This window comes from Cynocephalus volans, chromosome 2 (assembly GCF_027409185.1).
Source record: "Cynocephalus volans isolate mCynVol1 chromosome 2, mCynVol1.pri, whole genome shotgun sequence".
Classification (NCBI taxonomy): Eukaryota; Metazoa; Chordata; class Mammalia; order Dermoptera; family Cynocephalidae; genus Cynocephalus; species Cynocephalus volans.
In genome coordinates this window covers 99,264,045-99,284,388 of record NC_084461.1, presented here as the reverse complement: position 1 = coordinate 99,284,388, position 20,344 = coordinate 99,264,045, and the positions used below count along the sequence as shown (strand labels likewise).

Genomic DNA, 20,344 nt, shown 5'->3' with positions numbered 1-20,344 from the left:
CGTGTTGATTTTGTTTCCTGCATCTTTACTAAAATTGTTTATAAGCTCTAAGAGTTTTTTTATAGAGTCTAGGTTTTTCTATATATAGGATCATGTCATCTACAAACAGGGACAGTTTGACTTTGTCTTTTCCACTCTGGATGCCCATTATTTCTTTCTCTTGCTTGATTGCTCTGGCTAGTACTTCCAATACTATGTTAAATAGGAGTGGTGAGAGTAAGCATCCTTATCCTGTTCTTTTTCATTCAGGGTGATATTGGCAGTGGGTTTGTTATATATGGCTTTTATTGTGTTCAGATACTTTCCTTCTATACCTAATTTGCTGAGAGTCTTTATCATAAAGCAATGTTGAATTGTGTCAAATGCTTTTTCAACATCTATTGAAATAATATGGTTTTTGTCCTTCATTCTATATGGCAACAAATTTGAAAACCTGGAGGAAATGGATAAATTTCTGGATACATACAGACTACCAGGACTGAACCAAAAAGAAATAGAAAACCTGAACAGACCAATAACAAGCAATGAGATTGAAGCAGTAATTAGCAGTCTCCCAACAAAGAAAAGCCCAAGACTGGATATCTTTTATATTAGTCCATTTCTGTTGCTTATAACAAAATAGTTGGAACTGGGTGATTTATAAGAAAACAAAATTTATTGCTTACAGTAGAAACTGTAAGGCTGGGAAGTACAGAGTCCATTCAGGGGACTCACATTGCAAGATGGTGGAAGCAGAGAGAGCAGAGAGAGACAGACTCTCCTTTCTCTTCTTTTAAAGCCCTCAGAACCACACCCTGACCACCATTTTTAATTCATTCACTACTGCATAGTCTTGCAATCTAATCTCCTCTTCAAGGCCCCACCTTTCAATTACCTTAATAGGGTTCCCTACCCTCTTAATAGTCAGAGTGGAGGCCAAGTTTCTAATACATAAAACTTAGGGGACACAATTCAAGCTTCAGAAGCTACATCTACATCTTTACTGCCGAATTCTACCAGACATAACACTACATCTTTACTGCTGAATTCTACCAGACATTTAAAGAGGAATTAATACCAATTCTCTTCAAACTATTCCAAAAAATTAAAAGAGGCCATTTTCCCAAACTCATTCTATGAGTCCAGCATCACCCTGATACCAAACCAAAGATATAACAAAAAAAGAAAACTATAGGCCAATATCCCTGATGAACATAGATACAAAAATCCTCAATAAAATATTAGAGATAAGAATACAGCAACACATCAAAAAAATAATATACCATGATCAAGTGGGATTCATCCCAGGGATGCAAGGATGGTTCAATGTACATAAGTCAATAAATGTGATACACCTTTAGATCTTCTGAGCACTCTCTTAGGAGGTGGACCATTGTTATTATGGGGTTTTTGTTTGTTTGTGTTTTGTTTTTTGTTTCTTTGTATATCCTGGGTTTTTAAGCTCTTCTTCTTTGTGGATGGGAAAGTTTTGTAGGTAGTATACTTTGGTCTAAGTACTTGAGTTTAACTGCTTTTTGTTAATGAGTAGGCTGGTTATTAGCAGATTTATTTTTCCTGCTGTTGATTGTTACTAGTGGCATTAACTTTTAGACTGTAGACTGACAAGATTAATTTTTTTTTAATATCCCACCTAGAGATATGACCTTTGACTGACCTAAAAAGGGTGTTGTGATTTAATTTTTTCAGTCTAACCTTAAAAATGGAGGTGATGTCCTTATAGGTCAATACCCCTAAATAAATCTGAAGCAGGTGTTTTCTCTTGGACATACACAAAAATTCCTAAAAGAAAGCTTAGATGGACGTGTGCCACAAGAAGTGCATTTAAGGTAAATTAATGCAGACTACTAAAAGTGTGGCCATGAGCATTTGATTACATAGAACAGTATTTTTGAGAATAACATAACTGTACTATTGCTTATCTGTTGCAGAATATCCCAGATTTGCTTATACTCTTGCCTATAGTATTGAGTTTAAGGATCTGGGGTAAGGGGAATTGTTAAACAATTGCTTCTGTTCTTGGAAAAGTAGAAGTATAAGGTGTTATAATGTAAATGTCACTGTGACCTCCTCTACTGGCGAAACTGGTTTATGCTAGCTTATTTTCATTCACATAGGAAATGGCCTTGACAAGTTGATAACTTTTTGTAAAATGGGAGACATCTGAAATGTACATGTTTTCCTTCCATAGTTCCATCTCAAAACAGTGTGCAGGACTTGAGTTTCCTGTCATTTGACTTTAAAAGGAAAGTTGTTGGGCCGACTCCGTGGCGCACTCGGGAGAGTGCGGCACTGGGAGCGCAGCAGCGCTCCCGCTGCGGGTTCGGATCCTATATGGGGATGGCCGGTGCGCTCACTGGGCGGCCAGTCACAAAAAACGACACACACACAAAAAAAAGGAAAGTTGTTTCCTAATATTTATACCTGCCTCTCTGGACCACCCCCCACCATCATGATTATGTACAAATAATTGGCCATATTTTTTCTAGCTGACCTGATTTTACTGAAAAGACTCTAAATTCTAACATCACAGAGAGGTTGATGCAAAAATATCAGTTACAATTTTGTAAAGTGAAATTTTCCCATGGTTAATTTTTAATTCCAATTCTTTTAAATAATGCGTTCTATGATTAACAAATCACCAAGATCGTGAGTACATCATCACATGCTGCCTCATTCCTGTGGTTTGTAATACTAAAAGCACAGAGTAGTACATCCTGAAGACATGGGAAACACAACCTCTTCTCTAAAGTTGTGGGGTTTCAACAGCTTTGTACAGTATTGACATTTTAGAAGCTGTGGCCAATGGTTGTTAAGATGTTGGTGCTGATGGAATTTTTATAGATCTTTAAATTTACTCTGAAAAAGAGACAATCTCTCTAACAGGCTTGTTGACTCAAGGACTCCCATGGGGTGGGGGAGTGTCATCTTATCCTTGCTCTTAGAACTTCCACGGAAGAAAACAGAGTAGATGTTGCCGCACAACTACAAAAATGTAATCTATCTGTGAGCAAATGAGGCATCTTGGAAATCATTTTCCAAGAGAGAAAGTTAACCTTTTCTATATTGAAAGCTTTCTTTTAAGAGCTGTGAATGGAACTTTTTCTAAGTAAGAAACAAGATAGTTGAAGAGAATTGTTTCTTGCACATAAACACATAAAATAGTATTTCTGAGGATTTTTATTTTGGAAAATTTTATACTTTATTCAGTGTCCCAGCTGCCTGTACACATGCTGCCTACCTGAAGCAGGTTGTGCTGGACCTAGTCCCTGATCAATAATAAGTGAACAGTGCGTTTTCGCTTTGGATTTTCTGTGGACAAGCTTGCTGAGTCTCTCTACCATATTCTGAGCACCAGGAATCTTTTGCTCTACCATATTCTGAGTGCCAGATCTCTTTTGGTCTAACTTCAGCCTCACTGACACCAGGATGAGCACTACTGGATGTGGAAGGTTTGGTGGTTGGGGATGGATGGGGAAAAGTGAAGAGGATATGCGATATTTTATTTTATACAGTATGTGATAAAGACATGAGCCCAGAAAGCCGAAATAATTGCTTGATTGCTTTGACTCAAGCTCTAATCCTGGCTAGAGGAATCAAAGTCTTTCATGATAGCTCATGCTTATGGGGCTGTCTGGAAAGAGAGAGGTCTTTTGACCTATGGAAAACTACATACTCCTTGGAGGCCACAGTCTACCTATGGCCCAATCAGGGATACAGGCAGCACCCAAGAGCAAGGTTGGTTTGAGTCCTTATGAAATTTTGTATGGGAGACCATTGACTCATCGGGCACAGGGGCTTACCAACTCTTTCTCCCTAAAAGGAGAATTGCTTATAGAACAGTATGTAAAACAAAGTGGAGCTACTTTAACTATGTTACATGAGTTTGCTTCTAACAGTTTGGCTTACCAGATAGATATCCTTCTATATGCTATAAAACCTGGTGACCAAGTCTTGCTCAAGACCTAAAGAGAAAAACATCCTGATTCACAGCTGCGACCAAGATGGGTCAGACCTTATGATGCTTATGATGTGTTACTTGTCACCCATTCAGCAGTAAAGCTGAAAGAACTCAAAACCTGGGTGCATCATATTCAAGTGAAGAGATACAATCCAGGTGGCTGAGAAGCCCAGCACATTACAGATTCAAAGTTGAAATTTATACAAAAATGATTAATATTATTGTATTTCTTTTCCTGCAGATTAGCTAGACCTGGAAAGACAATTCTTCAGTATGAATATCTCAGACCCTGGCTACCTCTGGTGATCTCTCCCACTGCTGGATATGTCATCCAAAACCACGGTCAGTTCTGGACCATCATGTCTTCAGGTTTTGTGTTTGTAGCCAAGAAACATAGCCCTGGACCTATGAGTGCATAGGAAGCAGTGTGGGGGCAGGACGATGTTTATTGGGATATACAGTAATCCTTGAAGAAATTCATTTGCAGGCTCAGAAATTCTGCATGGGGATTCCTTAGAATTTGACAACCCTGTCCAGCAGGAAGTAGCTAGACAAACTGTCTGTGACCTCATTCCTTCCCCAAGATTGCGGAAGTTACTAACAGAAGGGGGAAATTTGTAAACGTAGAAAACCCCACACACTTGTGTACACACTACTGAACTAACTTTGTTTTCTCTTTATAGCTGCCCTTTAATGTTTAACTAAGATTGTATCAAAAGCAGACATCCTGTCTCATCCTGTACTTCTCTCAAAGCAGGAAGCAGCTATCCATCACACTTGAGGACATCCTGTCTCCCTGATACCTTTACCTATATAAACCCCAGCCCTCAGTCCATCAGGGAAGCAGTTGGTACTCTATCCTCTGTCTCCTAGTTGACATCTTCCAGAATAAAACGGCTTTCCTTTAGGTTCTGTCTGGTGGATGTGATTGATGATCCTATAGCAGTGAGTACTCTGACCCACACAGGTCAGGGATTCCTCCAGTGAGGGGGAATCCCATGGCACTCATTCATTACCAAATATTTAGTGTTTCCATTTTATCAAAGAATTCCATTAATAAAGCATAGGCAAAATTTACCCTTCCAGGTAGTTGAAGAAGGATTAGATACATTTTTCTATAGCTTGGATGTATATCTACATCCCACAAAAAATGATTTTATTTTCCCCATGGCATGCTTAGTAATTTGTAATTGTAATACTTTATCTGTCACTGATACTTTTTCTTCAAAAAATTCACAAGCAAAATCCTGGTAATCACTGCATCTGGGAAATGGTATATGGGTGTTCTTTGTACTATTCTTTTTACTTTGGAGCATGATTGAAAATGTTGACAATTTTTTAAAAAATCATTAAGATTCTTTCCAGCTCCAGTGCATATCAAGTTAGTAAATCTACTTACACATGTGGCATACATAAATTGAGAGAAGTGTTCCTTCAGGAAATGCAACCACCTTGTTTGAATGGATCGTACAAAAGTAGTCAACTTCAGCAACAGTACCAGCTTGGCATGCTCTGGGGGAGGAATGATGTTTAAGAATACCTACTGGCCAAATGTTCTGGGGATATTTCTTTCATGCTTAATTTGGCAAATTGACTCATGACTAACACTAAAAGAGAAGGGGATCGTGTGCCTAAAAGGAGATTATGTTAGTCAGGTCAGGGCTTCCATAACAAAATACTATTGACTGGATGGCTTAAACAACAGAAATTTATTTTCTGCAGTTCTGGAGGCTGAAGAGTCTAAGATCAAGGTCTAGCAGAGGTCAGTTTCTAGAGAGGGCTCTCTTCCTGACTTACAGATGTCTACCTACTCGCTATGTGCTCACATGGCCCTTTCATGGTGCATGTACTCGGAGAACTTGCTCTCTCATGTCTCCTCTTAAAAGGGCATTAATCCCATATTGAGAGCCCCACCCTCATAACCTCTTCTAACCCTGATTACCTCCCAAAGGCCCCATCTTCAAATACCATCACATTGAGTGTTAGGGATTTAACATATGAATTGGGGTGGGGAGGATCCAAACATTCATTCCATAACAGATGTGAGGGATTTCAGTTACGTGCTAAAATTCATGTGAGCACCAACTGACTCAGGTCTCCCTAAACTATCCCCTAGCCCTAATTCCTTCATCTTTCCTTTCTTGTAATGATTGGTCCATCACTCAGGGTAGTGGGGCTGAAGAAGTGTGTTGGATTTACATCATTGCCTTCACACTCTGCTTCAGCCCCTTACCCTCCTCTGACCCACAAGAACTATCTAGTGGACTCTTTCCACAAAGTTTTAAATTAGTGCAAAGAATTAATTAATTAATTTAGCATTAGTCTTCCAGGGGCATTTCCATTTTAATAAGGGAGTCTTAAAGAGGAACCTCCAAAATGCAAAAAAAATAAATCTCTTCTAGTGTAATTTCAGGAAACCTTATAGTTAGTGAGGAGTTTGCAAAATTGAGATTCCATCTCATTATGCCCTGAATCACCAGTGGAAGTAGTCATGACTCTCTTTGTTTGTGAGACTGACCCTTGTCAAGAAGTAGGTAACACATGAGCAGAGGATAGTTATGCTTTACTGGTATTTCTCCAATGTAATGGGTAAGTCAAATTTTAACTATGGCAAATCATGGAATTTTGGAAATAGAAGCAACCTCTGAAATTCAACTGATCATTTTACAAATGAGAAAATGAAAGTATAGCTTGGCTGGGTGGATTTCCCAATACTGGATAGCTACTTGAAGACTCAGGACTAGAATACCTTTCTACTACACCATTTCACATCTTTGCTCCAGTTCTGCCTCATATCATTAGAGATCAAGATCAGTCTCTGCTAGCACACCCTTGGTCTGGATATGTTAGCAAGGAGGTAGTGAAGTGGGCCACTTTCTTACCAGCAAGCCTTTAATTTCTAAGCCCTGAGCAAGCATATTTCATGCTGTGTTGAGCCTCAAAGATTAGTTTGTGGCTTCCTGTTAAAGCAAACCATACTTGCTGAATTGCGAGCTGTTACCACTCTACCTTCTCCATTCATAATTCACAACTTTGGGCAATCTTTAGGTAGGTAAAGTCTTACTGCCTTTTTTAATTATCAATGCACAACTGAAATAACAAGCCCAAGTCTCTTACCTTCACAGACTTGTGAAAAGGTCTAACATTAGAGAGACATGTGTAGTCAATGGAGAAATGCTAGATTTAATAAATATTTCAGACACAAAGTCTCCGTCTCTTGGATCCCTTCTGATTGTGTGACTGTGGTGGATATGCCTCTCCTACAGACTGTGGTTATTATGACTTCAGGATTTGGCTTGTGGGTGCAGCCAAGAACGTAGACAAAGTGTAGCCTGTTCCTTGCCTCCATGTTGGTTTGAGGTTATGGAGAAAAAGGTGATATCAGCCCATGGTTGGATTAATAATGAAGAGTGTTAAAGCCATTTTGAGACATTTCTTCAAATTTGTATTGTAGAAAATTTCAAAGCCAAATTAAACATAATAGTATAATGAATTACCATGTACTCATCTCATCACCCAGGCTCAATAATCTGCCATTCTTAATCCGTTTGTACCTCCACACACCCTTACTCAATTATTATCATTTTTAAAGTAAAATGTATATACTTTGAAATGCACAATTTTTAGCTATATAATTTGAAAATGTATACACCTGTGTTACCCACACTGCTATCTTTTCCTTTGGGGCACATTTAAAATATGTAAATTGGTAGATAAGGAAATAGCTTCTAGGGTTTTGACTTTTCTCAATTTCAGATCATGAGGCATTGCTGTGGGTGTTCCTTACGCTGGGAATTCCTCCCTCATGCCTCCACTCCTCCCCTTTCATTCCTCACTGCAAGATCAACCCTTCTTCTCCCACCTTTGTTTCTGACACTCTTTGCCGCTGCACATTGGCTCTACATTTCTGTCTAGCTTCTTAGATTTGAGGATCCAAATGAGATTTCCAGTAATTTCTTCATTGACTCCACCCATCTCAGATTAAAAAGCCTGGTCCAACCACCCCCACCCCCATCACCCCCACCCCCTAAACCAGCAGACTAACTCTTTGTTGACTGCTTTGTCTGATAGAGGAGATAAATGAAGCAGGTTAGCCTTCTTGGCCCACCCTAGGCACCACTTGGACCAAATAAGAGCAATGCCTCAAGCCACTCCTCATCAAAAGAAAGGAAAGAAAAGAAAAGCTTCTGGGCTAAGAGTGTCAAGGTAATTGTTTATGCTGTAAGTATCTTCCCCCTAAGGCAGTGTATATCAGCCAGATACACAATCAGATATACACTTTTTATACTGTATCCCAGGAAAAAAAATACATGCATAAATGAAAAAGTTTACAAAATGTGAAGACCTTTCCATCACATTAAAGTTCACCAAAGAGCATCCACCACAGAAGAGGCATCAAACAACCAAACAGATAAAATTATACAGCCAGATGATGCCAGCCAGCCCCTGTCATCAGCCACTCCAGTGCCAGCACAATGCGCATATAAATGAAGTAACCTTGCTGACAGAAATGGAGGCTATGCATGGGCCTAACAACATGAGCACTCACTTAACAAGGCTTATGTAGCTGTTATTGCTGCCAAATGTCCAACCTGCCATTAACAGAGATTAATGATGAGCTCCTAATAAGGTACCATTCCTTGAGAAGTCCAATCGACCACTTGATGGCAAGTTAACTTTATTGGGCCACTTCTACTCTGAAAGCTCACAGGAATAAACACATATTTCTAGTATAGATTTGCCTTTCCTACCTGCAGGGCTTCAGCCAGTGTTACTACCCAAGGGCTTACAGAGTATTTGCTCTATTAATCTGTGTGTTAGTTTGTTTCTGTAGCTTATATACCTGGAACTAGGTGACTTATAAATAAATGAAATTTTTTTCTTACAGTTTTGGAGGCTGGGAAATCCAAGATCCAGGTAACACATCTGGTGAGGGCCTTCTTCTTAGTAGGGGCTCAGTACACGGTCCAATGGCAATGCAGGGAGGGTAACACATGGTGATAAAAGCAAGAGCAAGAGAGGGCTAACCTTCTCACTTACTCTCCTTATAAAACCATCAGAACCACTCACATGACAACACATTAAACCATCCATTACTCTATGAATGGATCAGTCCATTCATGAGGGCACAGTCCTCACAGTCCAACATCTCTTAAAGGCCCCACCTTCCACCACCATATTGAGGTTTAAGTTCCAACGTGAGTTTGGGGGAACATTCAAACCACAGCAACATGGAATCCCACATACTATCATGTCAAATTAGAGAACTCATCATATAGGAAGTGCAGAAGTGGGCTCTTGACCATGGGATTTACTGATTATATTATATACTCCACCACAAAGAAGCTGCTGGAAAAACTGGTAGAGCAGCATCCTGGAAGCACAGATGAAGTGCCATCCTGAAGGTGATACTTTAGCAGGGTGGTGAACCATCTTCCAGGAACAGAATATACCTTGAATCAAAGAACTTCATATAGCGCTGTGTCCCCAGTATGAAGATTACATGGATCTAGGAATCAAAGGTTGGAAGCAGGATGGACCACACTTACCTGAATCCCATGACTCATTTGGGGAATTTGTGCCTCCTGTGCCCAGAACTCTGGCCTCTGTGGGGTTAAATGTCTTGGTCTCTGTATTAGCCAGTTTTGTGTGGCTATAATAAGAATACCTGAGACTGGGTAATTTATAAAGAACAGAGGTTTATTTGGCTTACGTTTCTGGGACAGCTGCATCTGACATGGGCCTCAGGCTGATCTTACTCATGGTGGAAAGTGACAGGCAGCTGGTGGGTACAAGCAAATCACATGGCAAGAGGAAGCAAGAGAGAAAGAGAGATAGGAGGTGCCAGGTTCCTATAAACAACCAGCTCTCATGGGAACTAATAGAGCTAGAACACACTCATTACTCCCCCCACCTAGGGAGAGCCCTAATCCATTCATGAGAGATCTGCCCCCATGACTCTCAATCAGTTTCCAACACTACCACATTGTTGATCAAATTTCCACATGAGTTTTGGAGGGGACAACAGATCCAAACTCCGTCAGTCTCTAAAGAAAGAACACTTTCATCAAGTGACACAGCAAGAGTTTCATTGAACTATAAGCTAAAGATGCTGACTGGGCATTTCAAATTCCTTATGTCCAGATGTCAGCAGGCAAGAAGAATCACTGTCTTGGCAGGTAATTGATCCTGACCATCAAGAGGAGGCAGGGCTACAGTTACACAATAGGGGCAAGGAGGAATACATTTAGCATACAGGTGATTCATTTGGACATGTCTTGGTACTCCCTTGTCCAGTTGTAATAGTAAATGAACAAGTGCAGCAACTCCAGCCTCATCAGAGATCAGAATCTGGGTTGTGCCACCAGATAAGTAACCGAGGCCAGCTATCTTACAGTGAAGGGAGGCTAGACTTGTTAGTGGAGGAGGGAGACAATGAGTATCAATTGGGGCCCCAAGACCTGCAGCAGTGATGGAGATTGTAATTTTTCTAATAAACTTTCTATTCTAATATTCTCCCCAAAAGAGAGGCCCACCAGAATGCAAGATCAGCTGCTTCCTCAAACATATATGAAGAAGTGGATCCAAATGGCTCAAGGGGTGGATTGTAATGAACATGGAGATGTACAACCCAGTTCTCCTTTCAAGAAAGGACTTGTTGCCCCAGCTACTAAGAGTGCTGTCAGAAGACAACCTTTAGCTGTCAGACCATCAGGAATTGACTCTGCTACAGAGAGTCACCCACCCAAGGTCACAACCTTCCTGGGTTATGGGTCCAATGGGTGGGATCTACATCCAATGACTGATTGATGCAGAGATTTAAGGCCCAGCCATGTCATTTCAGTAAAGAACGGTATAGTGTGTTAGGCAGAAAAATGCCCCCCACCAAAGATATCCACATCCTCTAGAACCTGTAAATATGTTATGTTACATGGCAAGTGGGAATTCAGGTTAGAGATAGAATTAGGGTTGCTAACCAGTTGGATTTAAGATAAAGACATTATCCTAGATTATCTGGGAGGGTCCAGTATAATCACAAGGGTCCTTTAAAGTTCAGGAGGGAGGTAGAAAAGGGAATAAAGTCAGAGAGAGATTTGAAAATGCTATTCAGCTGGCTCTGAAGATGGAGGAAGAGGCTGCTAGTCAAGGAATGGAGACAGCCTCCAGCAACTGGAAAAGACAAGAAAACAATTCTCTGCTATAGCCTCCAGAAGGAACATGGTTCTGATGACACCTCAACATTAGTTCAGTGAGACCCATCCTGGATTTATGACCTCCAGAATTGTAAGATCATAAATTTGTATCTTATTTCTTTTTTGGTTTAAACAATAGAAATGTATTGTCTTACAGCCCAAGATCAAGGTGTTGATTTATGACCTCCAGAATTGTAAGATCATAAATTTGTATCTTATTTCTTTTTTGGTTTAAACAATAGAAATGTATTGTCTTACAGCCCAAGATCAAGGTGTTGGCAGGTTGTTTCTTTTGATGGCTGTGAGGGAAGGATCTGTTCCTTTTCACTGTCTTGCAGATGGCCGTCTTCTCCCTGCATCTCTTCATATCACCTTCCCTCTATGTGTGTCTGTCTCTGTGTCCAAATTTCCCCTTTTTATAAAGACTCTAGTCAAATTGGATTAGGGCCCAACCTCAGAACTTCATTTTAACTTGATGACTCTGTAAAGGCCCTATCTCCAAATACAGTCACATTCTGAGGTGCTGAGAATTGGGACTCCAACATATCTTTTTGAAGGGACACAATTTAACCCATCAGAAATCACAATTAAAATGTAATCTAATAATAAAAACTAACTTTTATTGAGCGTTTATACTCTGAGTTTGACATTGTTCTGAGTGCCTTACACTAATTAATTGATTTAATCCTCACAACCCTATGAAGTCAGTACCATTAATATCCAAATTATACAACTGAGCAAACTGAGTCCACAGCAAGAGTAACTAACTTGCCCAAGGTCACACTGCTAATGAGAGCAGAGCTAGGATTCAAAAACAGGTAGTCTGATTCTGGAGCAGATTCTGTCAATTCCTGGTTATAAGAGCATTACAGGTCATGGACAGGTGCATGACCCTTCATGAAAGCCCAGTGCTATCACGATGAATATGGTTGTGTGAGACTGCACTTAGAGAGATGAGACGGATCCTCACAGGATTCAAAAGGTGATCAGTTATGTCTTGGAGGCAGGAACACCAGTTTCTTGTAACTTTTTAACCTGGCCTAGATTTCTTCTCTCCTTCTGAAAGAGTAATGGTTACTCTGTTGATTTGTTGCCTAGATGATCTGTCCAATGCTAAAAGGTGTGTTCAGATCCGCCAATATCATAGAGCAGATGCTTCTTCTGTCACTCTGGAATGGGCTTTGTGGAGAGAGACATCTTTTCTTTGGTCTCTGCTGGTGACTCTCCTTGTATCAATGCTCTTCAGTGGTTGGCAGACCATCTGCGTGGTGATTGTGGCATTTAGCCACTTTCACAGCAGCCATGGTTATTGTGGTGGCTGTGGTGGGCCACCCACATGGAGGTGATGTTTTTGGCATATTCCTTGGCACTGGCAGTGCACCTTGTTGTGGGAGGGGAATCCAATCCCCAGATCCAAGCCTCAGGACCGAGATACTGGCGGTGAGCCTGGGGTTGGAACTAATTTTTTGTCCTTTGCTTACTTCTAAAATGAGGAAACTTCCCGTGAGGACCAGTACTTGAGCTGCGTGGTTTAGCTAAATTGCTACTTTGCTGCTGCTTCCCTAGGGAAGGCTTTTTGTGCAGCTCAGGTTTTAATGGTTGACTTCACGGGTACTTTTGGCTCTCCAGACACCCGCTGCACCTGGATAGTGTAGAAACGCTGATCTGGGCCTGAGTCTTTTCATTAAACTATACCCCATGCAATTCTATATTCCTGACCAGTCTCCTCTGAGTGGTCCTCTGTTGATAGGTGGGGCAGATCAGCTGTCCTTGCTGTGCCCCAGTGTTCCCCAGTAGGCCTGTCTCCCCCACTGCCCATGCTGCAAACACTTCCCACCGAATGGGCCATACACCGGTCCCTTGAAATGACTCATCAGCCTCTGAGTGACTCCTTTTTTTCAGTTATTGTGGCTCCTCGTTCCTATGTGGTCCATGGGAATCCTATTAGTGGTCTTGCTGGTCTGGGGGCCACCAAGGCCCTCTTCTCCCCTGCCTCCTCCAAGCAACTTCATCCGAAGGGCACAGCTGCGGCTTTTGCTGGCTCCTGCTCGGTGTACTCAGCAGCTCCAATCTTAAGGCAGCCGTGGCATGAAATGGTTGGAGCAGTTTTGCCTTTCTGTCATCGTGGCTTCTCCTGCCTTCATTCACTCCATAGGTCTCTCCTCCTCTTCCCCTGAGCTCTAGAGGCCCCAGCTTGGCTGTTGTTGCTTTTTTATAGTTGTAAATTGGTTGATTTGTGGGAAAGAGTGATGCTGGGGACCATCTATTCCACCATCTTGACCAGAAGCCATAAATTTGTATCATTTTAAGATAATAAATTTGTGTCATGGTAATTTGTTACAGCAGCAATAGGAAATGTACACAGGCCATTTGAGAGCTCTCTGTGAGGTCAGACGAAGCTGCTCTCAAACCTCCATCACAGTATGGATTCTCCCTTTTTCCCATCCTGCTTCTTTTGCCTCCCTTCCACACAGGGTGGGGTATTAAGGGGACTCTTTAGTAAGCATCCTGTATATGAAACTCAGTCTTAGAGTCTGCTTCCCAGAGAACCCAATTTGGGACAGATTATAAAAGCTCATGATGACTTCTTATACTTATAAATATATAAATAATAAATATAGAGATATAAAGTTTGTAATTGTTAGTCCCTTTTCAGTGTTACCCAAAAAGTATAATGTCTATATAATATAAATATAAACATGAAGAGCAATGGCCCTGATATTAACACAATATGAACTAAATGTGAAAAACAAGGGTTTGGCAGGTAAACACAAGTTCAGTTCCATCTCCTTTACTTGGGCACTGCTATGGTTTGAATGTGTCCCCCAAAGTTTATATGCTGGAAACTTAATCCCCAATGCAACAGTGTTGAGAAGTGAGACCTTTAAGAGGTGATTAGGTCTCCTCTTCAAGAATGGATTAATGCTGTTTGTTGGGAAAATAGAATAGTTTGGTCAGGACCCTCACCTCAGGTCCAGTTGGGTATGGTTTTAGCACATTCTTTGTAAGCAAATTGTGTGTGTTGTGGAGTTAGTGCGCATGTGTGCCAATGTATCTTTTTAGCTTTGTTGCTATTCTTGTGTTCTTTAGAGAGAGAGAGAGAGAGAGAGTGTGTCTTAGTGAAGCAGGTGTGTGGGTGTCTGCCTCAGGCGTCCGCCCTGTGCAACCATGCTTTCCAACCTATGGCTCCAAGCACCCTTTGGCCAGTTACCTAGCTCATAGACCTGCGTGCGAGGGATCTGGGAACCCAGCTTGGCATGTGAAGGGTTTGTGACCCAATCTGGACAACGGGCTTGAGGGGGCTGTGAGCTCTAGACCCAGCCTTAGCTCAACAATTGGCCCAGTTGGCAGGATTACAGGCAGGTAAAAGCTCGACACACCCCCATCCCCGAGCACCCAAGATGTGGGTCATGGAGTCAAAGGAGATTATTCTCCAGCTTCAAAACTCAGTGTTATTTGCCTTGTGAGGTTTTGGGTTTACTTGGGACCACTTTATAGACTAATAGTCCATTAACCCCTTTCTTCTTGACTATTTTTCCTTTTTGGAATGGGAATGTCTACCCTATGCCTGCCCCACCATTATATTTTAGAAGTAGATAACTCATTTAATTTTACAGGCTCACAGATGGAGAGACTTTTTTGCTTCAGGATGAATCCTGCCTTGAGTCTCACCTATATATGATTTAGATGAGACCCTGGACTTCGGACTTTTGAGTTGATACTGGAACAAGTTTAAGACTTGACTATTGGATGGAATTAATGTATTTTGTATGTGAGAAGGACATGAATTTAGAGGCTGGGGCGGAATGCTATGGTTTAAATGTGTCCCTCAAAGTTCGCTAGTTGGAAACTTAATCCACAATGCAATAATGTTGAGAGGTGAGACTTTTAAGAGGTGATTAAGTCATGAAGGCTGTGCCCTTATGAATGGATTAATGCTGTTATCACAGGCGTGGGTTAGTCATCATCAGAAGCAGTTTCCTGATAAAAGGACGAGTTCAGTCCTCTTGCCCACTCCTGCCCTCTCTCTCATGCTTTCCTGCCCTTGCCTTCTGCCATGGGATGACACAGCAAGAATGCCCTTGTCAGACGCTGGCACATTGATATTGGATTTTTCAGTGTCCAAAACTGTGAGAAATATGTTTTTTCCTCTCTAAATTATGCCGTCTGTGGTATTCTGTTATAGCAACACAAAACAGACTAAGACAGGCACGTTACTTAAACTTTTTAGATTTAGGGCCGGCCCGTGGCTCACTCGGGAGAGTGTGGTGCTGAGAACACCAAGGCCCCGGGTTCGGATCCCATATACGGATGGCCGGTTCGCTCACTGGCTGAGCGTGGTGCTCACAACACCAAGTCAAGGGTTAAGATCCCCTTACCGGTCATCTTTTAAAAAAAAAAAAAAAAACTTTTTAGATTTAAATACTCTCACTTGTCACCCTATAATTAGAGATAATAAATACCTACCCCCAATGGACAGCATTACATAAGGTAAAGTTTTAAACACCGTTACTGATTTGTGATAAGGACTCAGTAAAAGTTAGTTAAGCTCCTTTCATTCTATCTCACTATTTTGTCTTAGGAATTTGCAACTTCATTTAATATTAAATAATTGATATTATGGGCTGGGGTAGGGGGGAAAGGCAAATCACCATTAAACTATATGATTCTTCTCTCAAAATGTGTGCTTCAAGCTAAGAAAGATCTGGAAGATCAGTGTGGCCTGGAATGATGAATTCTTGAGGGATATGGGAATTTAGCAGGGTTCATAAAAACACCCTGGAGAGAAAGGTGGACAGAGGCCACCATGGGGTCCTCACTCCAACTCTTGCATGTAGTTCTAGTTCACGTAAATGGAATTTGGAAGGACAAGTGCCAGATAATCAAGTTTGCAAATCGCTGTAGTTTTATTTATTTTAACCGGTAACTTTAGACATTTGGGCCAGTATATCTTATTATATGTATAGTGTATTTTGAAATACTACATAAATACGAAGTATAATTATAACCAAAAGGAATCTGAGAAGGAAAAAACTGGATAAGGACAAGAAGTTGAGCTATATTCTAATCTCAGATAAATACATAAAATCTTTGAAATTATGACATAATCAGTACTGTTAGATTTATGGCCATGAGGATGGCTCTCATTCCAAGCTCCAGCTTTATATTTATCATCTTTGTATTCATATGACATCTCTATTTTCAATGTCTTACAAATTCCCCCCTCTCCTATAACCTTTTCAGCTAACACTTTACATGCTTCATGTCAGCTCAGAAGCAAATTTTTTTTCTGGAAGCTTGAACTTATCTGTTCAGTCATTTTTGAGTTACCCAAGCATGAGAAAATGTTCTTTAGGAAATTTGTCAAGATCCGCTTTTTGTGCATTCAGATTTAATTCAAAATGGTTTAAATTTAAACCTCCAGAGCTGTTGTGCACATTCTGTAAGAGAAAAACAAAAACAAAAGTTCTTTGCTTTGAAATGTAATTGGTTGAGGTTTGCCTTCCACTTTCTGTATATATGGAGTGTGGTTACAGAGAGATATACTCAAATCCTGGAAAATCCTTTGGGTTTCTAGATCCTTCATACATGTTATCCTTTATTTTTTTTTAACAACTAAAATTTTATGGCTTTATTAATTATAGCATAAACATAGTGAGTAATTTAGCATTCACATTCACTTTAGCTTATAGGTATTTTGTAACAAACTTACCAATTTGTCATTTTTTTTTTTATGGTTTTTTTTTATGTTATCCTTTAAAAAAATGCTATTTCTTTCTTTTTTTTTATCACTAACCAAACCATCAATTCTCTAGGGGATTGGAGGGTAACAACCCCTGTCTGGCTGTATTATCAGAAAACAGTAAAACTTTTATTCTATGAAAATTAGGAAATAAAGATTTTAAAATTAGCGTATTTTTATATTTATGTACACACACACACACACGCACTTGGGCTTTGGTTTTTGTCCTGCTGTAGATAGGAATATTTATGCTGCTGGTAGCATGTTTTAAGCAAACATCATTGGGTGAATATACAGAATTTTATTAAGACGATATCCTATCCATGGTATGACTATAAGTGCCCCGACATACTGGGAATTTACAGAATTAAAAAGAACTAAAGTAGGAATAGGTGGACGGAGTAAAGAGGGCAGGGCAGAGGCCCCTTCCTTCTGACCTGGCAGACAGCCCCAAGACACAAGGACTTGTTCCAGTTATCGATTGCTGCATAACAAATCACCTCAGAACTTAGTGGCTTAAAACAACAATCCTTTTATTGTTATCACAACTCTGGGGATTGGCTGCGCTCAGCTATACAAGTTTTGTTCAGGATCTCTCATGCAGTTGCAGCATCCAGGGCTAGCTAGCATCATCGCTCACTCATGTCTGGCACCTGGTCTGGGAAGGCTCGAACAGCTGGGCACTGGAACAGCTGGGGCTCTTTGGGTGTCTCTTTTTGTTTTTACATGGTTTCTCCTTATGGTTTCTCCAGCATGGCAACTTCAGGATAACCAAACTTCTTTTAAGGCAGCTCAGGGCTTCAAATGTGCGCGTGTCCCAAGTGAGAGAGCCAGGTGGAATCTGCAATCTGCATTGCCTTTTCTTTTTTCTTTTCCTTTGTGTGTGTGTGTGTGTGTGTGCGCGCGCGCGTGGTGTTTTACCGGTAAGGGGATCGCGTAACCCTTGGGCTTAGTGTTGTCCGGACCACGCTCAGCCAGTGAGTGCACCAGCCATCCCTATATAGGATCCGAACCCACAGCGTGGGCACTACCAGCACCGCACTCTCCCGAGTGAGCCACGGGGTTGACCGGCCCCTGCACTGCCTTTTCTAACCTAGCCTCAGAAGTCAAGGCAGTCACAAGGTCCCACCCAAGTTCAAGGGAAGGTAACAGACTCCACCTCTTGATGAGAAGTGCACCAAAGAATCTGGGGACTTGTTTTAAAACCACCGCAGTACTTCACAGACCTCTGGCAGAAAGCCTGAGACAGAAAAAATGAGTCATCCACTAAATCACGAATTGGTTCACCTTCTGTAGTGTTTGAGGGCTCCTATTCCGGAGTTAGATTGCCTAGGCTTGCCTCTGTCCTGGCACTTACTAGGCCTGGAACTTTGAGCAGGTCTCGGTACCTCAGTTTTCTTCTGTAAATTGGGGATAATGAGAGCCAACATTTATTGAGCACTTAGTAGGTGTCAGGCATTGTCCTAACCACACTATGTACATGTCCTTTTATCCTCAAGAAAGCCCTATCAGGTACTTATTTACCTCATAAGTCTTAGTCATAGGGTTGATAAAAGAGGGATCTCATAGTTCTGTACTGTGAATCAAATGAGACCATCTGTTATGTTTGCTCTTGATGTTATAAAAGTGGTTGGGGCAAATTCTAGCGACTCCTGGGCAGGAGAGTTAGCCGTTTCCAGAAATGGACGCAACGTGCACGGTGCCACATAGGAGCACAGATTGTTCCCAGTATAGAGCAGAAGCCAAGTCGGGAATGAGAGGTCAGACTTCTTGACAGGCGCCACAAATTCATAAAAAAGCCAGCCATTCCTGGTCTCATTTGGGGCTATGGGTATACAATAGAGCGCAGTGCTGGAGAGTGGGATCACAAGCACCGTTTTGAGTTTGCAAAAAGAGAGTGATTATCTTTTCCCTGGAAAAGGAATACACGACTCCGGGCGGTCGGGGTTCTGCCGGGAGAACGCCCGCCCTCCGCCTGGAGCTTCCCCGAGTGTCACGGGCCCGCGTCGTGGCCGGATGCACGGTGCTGACACCCTTCCCGGGGGCTTCCTGTGTATTCTGCCTCCTCTCGCGTCCCCGTCGCCACCCTCGGTTCTCCGACTCCAAGAGTCACTTTCCCCTCCTCTCTCTCCCCCAAGGTGTCTACTCGGGCGACTCCAGAGCGCCCATCTTCCCAGCCGGGGCAAAATCCGGAGAGGTGGAATCCCCCTCCCGGGCGCCCCGGCGGCCACTGGGCATGCTCCGTCGTCAGGCAGGTTCGGGGCTGCGAGCCGCTTTTGCGCCTGGCGGATTCCCGCGGCCGCCGCGCGTCCTGCTCCTCCCGAGCAGGGAGCGGGCGCATGATGGCGGCAGCGGCGGCGGGGAGCGCCAGCGGCGGCGGCAGCAGCGGCGGCGGCGGCGGCAGCAGCGACACGTCCAGCACCGGCGAGGAGGAGAGGATGCGGCGCCTCTTCCAGACGTGCGACGGCGACGGGGACGGGTACATCAGCAGGTACGGGGGAGGTACGAAAAACCGGCTGGGGCGAGACCAGCCCCTCCGCGCTGCCCTTGACCCCTCTTCTGCCCCCTCGCCCCAACTTCCAGCAAGTTGCTCAGAAGCTCGCGGGAAAAGTTGGCCGCGACTTCGAGAGCACGTCGCCGACTCGGCCATGGGGCCGAGCGCTGCTCTGTTCACCTTCTGGAGGTGCCAGTTGGTCCAACTTTTCCCAGCGTTGTCTTTGTCTAGGCATCGGGAGACATCTCTCTTGGATGCGAGCCCTGCCCGGGGGCTCGGAGCGCTCTTCCCTGTGGGGAAGCGAGTTCCGGCCGCTTGTCCCAGGTAGGAGGGGCTGTCCTGCATCCTCGGGCTCCGGGGTGTCAAGATGCTGTGACAGCGGGCAGCCATCTGTCCGGCTGCTCGGTGGACAGCCCCGGGGCCGCGCCGGGAGAGAGATGAGCTCTCAGCGACAGAGTCGAACGTGAAAATAACCTGTAAGAACGTTCGTGTGCCGCAGAGAGACTGAATTCCAAACTTCAGAGCCCAAAGAATGCCACCCAGTATTGATTTAAACACACTAGCCTCAGGAGCAAACTGAGGGTTTGGAGGTGAGTCCGGAATATAGGTCCTACTTTCTGCCCGGCTCTATGCATTGGCCAGGTGAGCCTCAGGAGGTGTCTTTGGGCACCTCTGCGCCTCCACTCATAACCCTTGCGGTGTTTGCTTCCAGATCCCCTCCAACCCCTACAGGGGCTGTGTTGCAGCTTCATGCCGCGAGGCTTGGTCAAATAATTACTTCTGCCCAAATTTGTATCACTTATCAGACACTGATGGTGAAGAAGGCAATTGTAATGTTTTACAGTTATGCTTCTTTAAAGGTTGACACCGGGCGCTAAAGTCTTAGCACGGCCGAAATTTGAAGGAGGCAGCCTAAATTGTGTATTACATGTTTCTTTAGCCTTTGTCTTCATGAT

General features: G+C 42.7%; 1 protein-coding gene across 1 annotated transcript in view; it reads left to right on the top strand.

The window, feature by feature from the left end:
* The first annotated feature begins 19,233 nt into the window (after positions 1-19,233).
* MCC (MCC regulator of WNT signaling pathway) overlaps positions 19,234-20,344 on the top strand; it is a 405,468-nt gene continuing 404,357 nt past the window's right edge. The window contains exon 1 of the mRNA XM_063087360.1: positions 19,234-19,385. Coding sequence (XP_062943430.1) covers positions 19,234-19,385 — 152 coding nt within the window. The remainder of the gene's footprint in view (positions 19,386-20,344) is intronic.